At 36.0% G+C, this 6,955-nt stretch overlaps 1 protein-coding gene across 1 annotated transcript in view; it reads left to right on the top strand.

Moving 5' to 3' along the window:
- Window positions 1-254: 254 nt before the first annotated feature.
- LOC110288707 (vomeronasal type-2 receptor 116-like) overlaps window positions 255-6,955 on the top strand; it is a 23,988-nt gene continuing 17,287 nt past the window's right edge. The window contains exons 1-4 of the mRNA XM_021154983.2: window positions 255-545; window positions 879-1,670; window positions 2,360-2,575; window positions 5,330-5,453. Coding sequence (XP_021010642.1) covers window positions 942-1,670; window positions 2,360-2,575; window positions 5,330-5,453 — 1,069 coding nt within the window. The 5' untranslated portion in view covers window positions 255-545; window positions 879-941. The remainder of the gene's footprint in view (window positions 546-878; window positions 1,671-2,359; window positions 2,576-5,329; window positions 5,454-6,955) is intronic.

The following is a 6,955-nucleotide window of genomic DNA, read 5'->3' as shown; positions in this document are numbered from 1 at the left end:
TAAAGAATAAACTATGAAATACAAATAATATATGCTTTGAGGGTCTATAAACAATGAGTAGTAATGGTAAATGTGCTTGCCTAACCATAACGTATTTATCTAATCTAGTTCATCTATTCTTGGTGAAAAAATTAAATTACGTGTTTTATAGATTCAAAGTTAATCCATATAATTTACGATACTAGATATATATATATATTGTGTGGTATATTTGTTCATCCTCTTATGTGTTTTCATGCCAATTACACAGGTATAACTTTAAGAACTACCAGTATATTCTCGCTCTGCTATTTGCCATTGAGGAGATCAATGGGAACCCCAGTCTTTTACCCAACATATCTCTTGGATTCGATTTCTACAATGTCAGATTCACTGAAAAGGACACTCTTGATAATGTTTTTATATGGCTCTCAGCTCTTGTTCAGAGAAATTATTTACCTAATTACAATTGTAAAAAGAGAAACTTCACTGCTGCACTCACAGGGACATCATGGAAAACATCTGCCCAAATTGGGACATTGCTTCAATGCCTTAAATTTCCACAGGTGAGAAAATTTGAATTGTGGGAACTGAGAGTTAGTTCTCTTTGTTCATATTATAGATGTCTTTAAATGGAAAAAGTGATTGATCAATTATCCAAACATCAAAGCAATATCCAGACACATAGAATTTAATCCAGATTTCTCTTGGTTGTAAGAGAAAGGTTGATGTATTCAATGAGCCAGGTAAGTCCTTGAAGCTTGCAGGCCTAACAAAAATTTCTGTAACATGTAGTAATTGGAATGTGCCTTTAAAATGCTCTCCTGTTATCATCTATTTCTTCAGGAATGAAATTTTTTGATGATAATATTCTTCCTCTTCTTTTCAATTTGCTTCAGATTACTTTTGGACCTTATGACCCTCTCTTGAGTGACCATACTCAGTATTCTTCTCTCTACCAAATGTCCCCAAGGGACACATCTCTTTCACTTGCCATTGTTTCATTGATGGTACATTTTCGGTGGTCTTGGGTTGGTCTCATCATCCCAGATGACCACAAAGGAAATAAAATTCTATCAGATTTTAGGGAGGAGATGGAGAGAAAGGGAATCTGTATAGCTTTTGTAAAAATGATCCCAGAAACATGGAATTTATATTTTGCCAAATTCTGGGAAAATATGGATGAGACAAATGTAATAATTATTTATGGTGACACTGATTCTCTAGCAAGTCTAATGAGAAATATTGGGCACAGGTTATTGACATGGAATGTCTGGGTCATGAACATTGAACATCATGTTATGGACACAGCTGATTATTTCATGTTAGACTCATTCCATGGAAGCCTAATTTTTAAGCACCATTATAGGGAGAATTTTGAATTTACCAAATTTATTCAAACAGTTAATCCCAATAAATACCCAGAAGACATTTATCTTCCTAAGTTGTGGTATTTCTTCTTCAAGTGCTCATTTTCTGGCATTAATTGTCATGTTTTGGCCAACTGTCAAACCAATGCTTCTTTGGATATTTTACCTAGTCACATATTTGATGTGGCCATGAATGATGAGAGCAGAAATATTTACAATGGTGTATATGCTGTGGCTCACAGCCTCCATGAGATGACACTTCAGCAAATTCAAATGCAACAATTTAAAAATGATGAAGGGATGGTGTCCTTTCCATGGCAGGTAAAAACCTTCCTACTGTATTTTATTGTCAGCACTCTGACAGAAGAGATTTACAACAATACTAATTTAGGTATTGTAAAATTCAGTTATTTTGTCCACAATCACAGAATTTTTTGTGTTTCTATTCTTATCTAGGAGTAAAGATAATTTAAACTGTATGATGTTGTAAAATGGTGTGCAAGATACCAGGAACAAATATAGTTAGTCAAAACTAAGTTCTTGTCATCAGTATCTAGCTGTACAGACTTTTCATGAAAATAGTTGCAATAAAAAACTTATTGCTTTATATATTTGTTACAAGAGAAATTAAAACAGGAATACTTAAGTGAAATAATGAGAGTGGTTTATATAGAAACAATACATTTTAATTAATTTCTAGATATGAGCACCCTCATTTTCAACCCTGGAGTTCTGATTATATTCTAAAATGAAGTGTTCCTAGGTTTAAAAAAGTTTATCTTTTCATAGATCAGTAGTCATTAAATAATAATAATTTAATAGTCATTAAATAATAATTCAGAAGCAGAATGGTATTCTGAACATTCAGGTTTTCAATTAGTCATCAGTAATGGAATCTAAATTAATGTTGATGTTCACATCAGAAATTAAGAATACTAGGACTTTATAAAACCTTCATTTTATTTTGCTTCTTCTGCACAATGTAATATAAAATTATATTTCTCTTTCAGCTTATCACTTTCCTGAAGGACATTGAAGTGAGAGACAAAAAGAGTTTAGATTGGAGAGAGACAATAGATGAAGAATATGACATTCTTAACCTTTGGAATTTACCAAAGGGTCTTGGATTAAAAGTGAAAATAGGATCCTTTTCTGCAAATGCTCCCCAGGGTCAACAGTTGTCTTTATCTGAACAGATGATACAATGGCCAGAAATATTTTCAGCGGTGGGTAATATATTATCTAAAACCTTTTTTTAAAAATATTTTTCATTACGTATTTTCCTCAATTACATTTCCAATGCTATCCCAAAAGTCCCCCATACCCTCCCCCACTCCCCTACCCACCCATTCCCACTTTTTGGCCCTGGCATTCCCCTGTACTGGGGCATATAAAGTTTGCAAGTCCAATTGGCCTCTCTTTCCAGTGATGGCCGACTAGGCCATCTTTTGATACATATGCAGCTAGAGTCAAGAGCTCCGGGGTACTGGTTAGTTCATAATTTTCTTCCACCTATAGGGTTGCAGATCCCTTAGCTCCTGGGTATTTTCTCTAGCTCCTCCATTGGGGGCCCTGTGATCCATCCAATAGCTGACTGTGAGCATCTACTTATGTGTTTGCTAGGCCCCGGTGTAGTCTCACTAGAGACAGCTATATCAGGGTCCTATCAGCAAAGTCTTGCTAGTGTATGCAATGGTGTCAGCGTTTGGAGGCTGATTATGGGATGGATCCCTAGATATTGCAGTCTCTAGATGGTCCATCCTTTTGCTTGACTCATTATATCAGTTCCATTACACTTTGAGTATCAGTATAAAATAACACAAAGTAATTTTAGAATACTGGCTTTTGATTTTCCTTGATTCAGGTCAATAGAAGTATATATTGTTCAATAAGTCCCCCATTGCTAACTTATATGAGGATTAGGTTTCTTCCATTTGTTACAAATTAGGGATGAGACCCGTGGTAAGAGGAAATTTTCATTTCCAAATGACTCATGTGTTAATGTAATGGAGAAAAATCTCTCATTTGGGATTAATATCATTGAACAATATCAAATTTAATTTTTATGTTCAAAAACCATGACAAAATATGAATTTTATAAAAAATTTTATTTTGTTTTATGGTACTTTAAGTATCATTGTCTACCAAGATTGCAAGTATGACAACAAGTGGTCATACTCAACACAGGCATAGGAAAGAGAAAGAAAATGTTTCTATACACATGGATTAACAGTAAATAAAATTAGAAACCTGGAATTGAGGAAATAGTATAGTCTTTCAATTCCCAACCATTGTGCCATAATTTCATCAGCAAGTCTGAATCCCCCATAGTTTCTGTAACTTCATATATAATAGCACCAAAAAGAAGTAAGCACTCAAATGAATTAACATGCATGGAATATTTTTCTTTCAAAATACTATATAATAACTCCATTAGCATCCCTTAATTGCCCCTTGATTCTCAATATGTCCTACTTCATTCAATGTTTAATAATAACTTGAAAGAACTTAGAGAACTATTTGAGGGTGTGGTGCATTATATTGGAAAATGCATGATTTTCAAATGTAAGCGTTTGCTGATGATATAATATCCTCTGCAGGAAGCAATGAATAACACAGCTCTCATCTATCTTCTCTGCAATTGGGACATTTTTACAATAATTAGTGACATTTAAAATTTAACTGAATCTTTTTACCTTAGCTAAATTTATCTATATATATTCTTCCTACAAATATGTTTATTTGCTTCCATTTTAAGTATAAATCCTCTCAAATTGACAGTCCAGATTCACAGTAATGGTAGAAATTGGGATGCTCAACACAGGTGTCAGAAAGTACAAAGGTAGTGATAGACTAGATGGGCCTAATGAACTCCTCTTTTCATATTCCTAATCACTAATGTTTCACTAACTTGTCCTTAACTAATTAAGATTCCAAATTTTTTCACACTATGATAATTCTCAGGCCAAAATTTAAACATATTTGCCTTCTTAAGGCAAAATTTTTATTTCGTTTTGAAAAAAATTATTGGTTATTTTATTTATTTACAGTTCAAATGTTATCCACTTTCCTGGTTTCTGATCTGCAAATCCCATACTCATCTCCCAATCCAAGCTTCACCCCCAATCTTCTGCCTCATCACCATAGCTAGCATTCTCCTATGGTGGACATCAAGCTTTCAGAGGACCAAGAGCCTTCCCTCCTATTGATGCCAGATATGGGTCTCCTCTATAACATATGCTGCTGGAGTCATGGATCCTACCATATGTATTCATTGGTTGGCAATTTAGTTCCCGTGAGCTCTGGACATTGTAGTTCATTGAAATTGTTGTTCTTCTTATGGGGTTGCAAACCCTTCAGCTCCTTCAGTCATTAACTCCTCCACTGGGGTCCCTGTACTCAGTCAGAAGGTTGGCTGTCAGCATCCTCATCTGTATTGGTAAGGCACTGGCAGAGGTTCTCATGAGACAGCTATATCTCGCTCCTGTCAGCAAGCACTTCTTGGCATAAGCCACCGTGTTTGTGTTTGGTGACTATATATAGGATAGATGTCCAGGTAGGGCAGTCTATGTATGACCTTTCCTTCAGTCTCTGCTCCACTTTTTGTCCCTATACTTCCTTTAGATAGGAGCAATTCTGGGTTAGTATTTTTGATATGGGTTGGTGCCCCCATCTCTCAACCAAGGGCCTTGCCTAACATATAAATATGGTCTCAACAAGTTTTCTTTCACATTTGTGGGATATATCAGCTAAAGTCATCCCAGATGGATCCTGGGAGTCTCTAGCTTTCGTGGCATCTGGAACTTTATGGTGGATAACCCTAGTTCCCCATCCCTTATTACTACAACTAATCTTTAAATAAGTTTAGGTGTTAATAACAATACTTTGCTTTTCAGTGCATGATCTTCAAAAACTGTGTTTTTATGAATTTTTTTCACTACACTGTAAGCATTAAATAACATTCTTTTCATTCTTCACAGGTCCCTCAGTCTTTGTGCACTGAGAGTTGTAGGCCCGGATTCAGGAAAGTAACCATGGAGGGCAAGGCCATCTGCTGCTACAAGTGCACTTCCTGTGCAGACAATGAGATTTCTAATGAGACAGGTAAATGTAGATTTTATGGAATACTTCCTGTTTCTCCACTAAATTCTACAATCTGCTAGCAAGTAAAAAAGTTCTTAGTCAAAGTCAAATATTATTTTTTTCTTTCTTGTAAAATGGAATTTAAGTGACAAATTCATCATAATCCCCTTGAAATAGCTTAACATAGCCATTGCAAATCATTCTTGATTTATAACTTTAATCCATTGTCAATATTTGAAGATACAATATATTCCCCCATACTTTTCAATGCTTTTCTTTTTTTTTTTAAATATTTTTTATTAAGTATTTTCCTCAATTACATTTCCAATGTTATCCCAAAAGTTCCCCATACCCTCCCCCGCCCAATTCCCTACCCACCTATTCCCATTTTTTGGCCCTGGCATTCCCCTGAACTGGGACATATAAAGTTTGTATGTCCAATGGGCCTCTCTTTTCATTGATGGCCGACTAGGCCATCTTTTGATACATATGCAGCTAGAGTCAAGAGCTCCAGGGTACCGGTTAGTTCATAATGTTGTTGCACCTACAGGGTTGCATATCCCTTTAGCTGCTTGGTTACTATCTCTAGCTCCTCCATTGGGGGCCCTTTGATCCATCCAATAGCTGACTACCAGCATCCACATATGTGTTTGCTAGGCTGAGGAACCGACAGACTGATTTCCAAAGTGGTTGTACAAGCTTGCAATCCCACCAACAATGGTGGAGTGTTCCTCTTTCTCCACATCATCCCCAGCATCTGCTGTCACCTGAATTTTTTATCTTAGCCATTCTGACTGGTGTGAGATGGAATCTCAGTGTTGTTTTGATTTGCATTTCTCTGATGATTAAGGATGTTGAACAGTTTTTCAGATGCTTCTCAGCAATTCGGTATTCATAAGGTGAGAATTCTTTGTTTAGCTCTGAGCCCCATTTTTTAATGGGGTTGTTTGATTTTCTGGAGTCCACCCTCTTGAGTTCTTTATATATATTGGATATTAGTCTCCTATCTGATTTAGGATACTTAAAGATCCTTTCCCAATGTGTTGGTGGACTTTTTGTCTTATTGACAGTGTCTTTTGTATTGCAGAAGCTTTGCAGTTTCATGAGGTCTTATTTGTCAATCCTAGATCTTACAGCGCAAGCCATTGCTGTTCTATTCAGGAATATTTCCCCTGTGCCCATATCTTCGAGGCTTTTCCCGACTTTCTCCTCTATAAGTTTCAGTGTCTCTGGTTTTATGTGGAGTTCCTTGATCCACTTAGATTTGACCTTAGTACAAGGAGATTGGAATGGATCAATTTGCATTCTTCTACATGATAACAACCAGTTGTGCCAGGACCATTTGTTGAAAATGCTGTCTTTCTTCCACTGGATGGTTTTAGCTCCCTTGTGGAAGATGAAGTGACCATATGTATATGGGTTCATTTCTGGGTCTTCAATTCTATTTCATTGGTTTACTTGTATGTCACTATACCAGTACCATGCAGTTTTTATCACAATTGCTCTGTAGTAAAGCTTTAGGT

The sequence above is a fragment of the Mus caroli genome, unplaced genomic scaffold (assembly GCF_900094665.2).
Source record: "Mus caroli unplaced genomic scaffold, CAROLI_EIJ_v1.1 scaffold_10825_1, whole genome shotgun sequence".
In the NCBI taxonomy this organism is placed as follows: Eukaryota; Metazoa; Chordata; class Mammalia; order Rodentia; family Muridae; genus Mus; species Mus caroli.
This window is presented reverse-complemented; position numbering and strand designations above follow the sequence as displayed.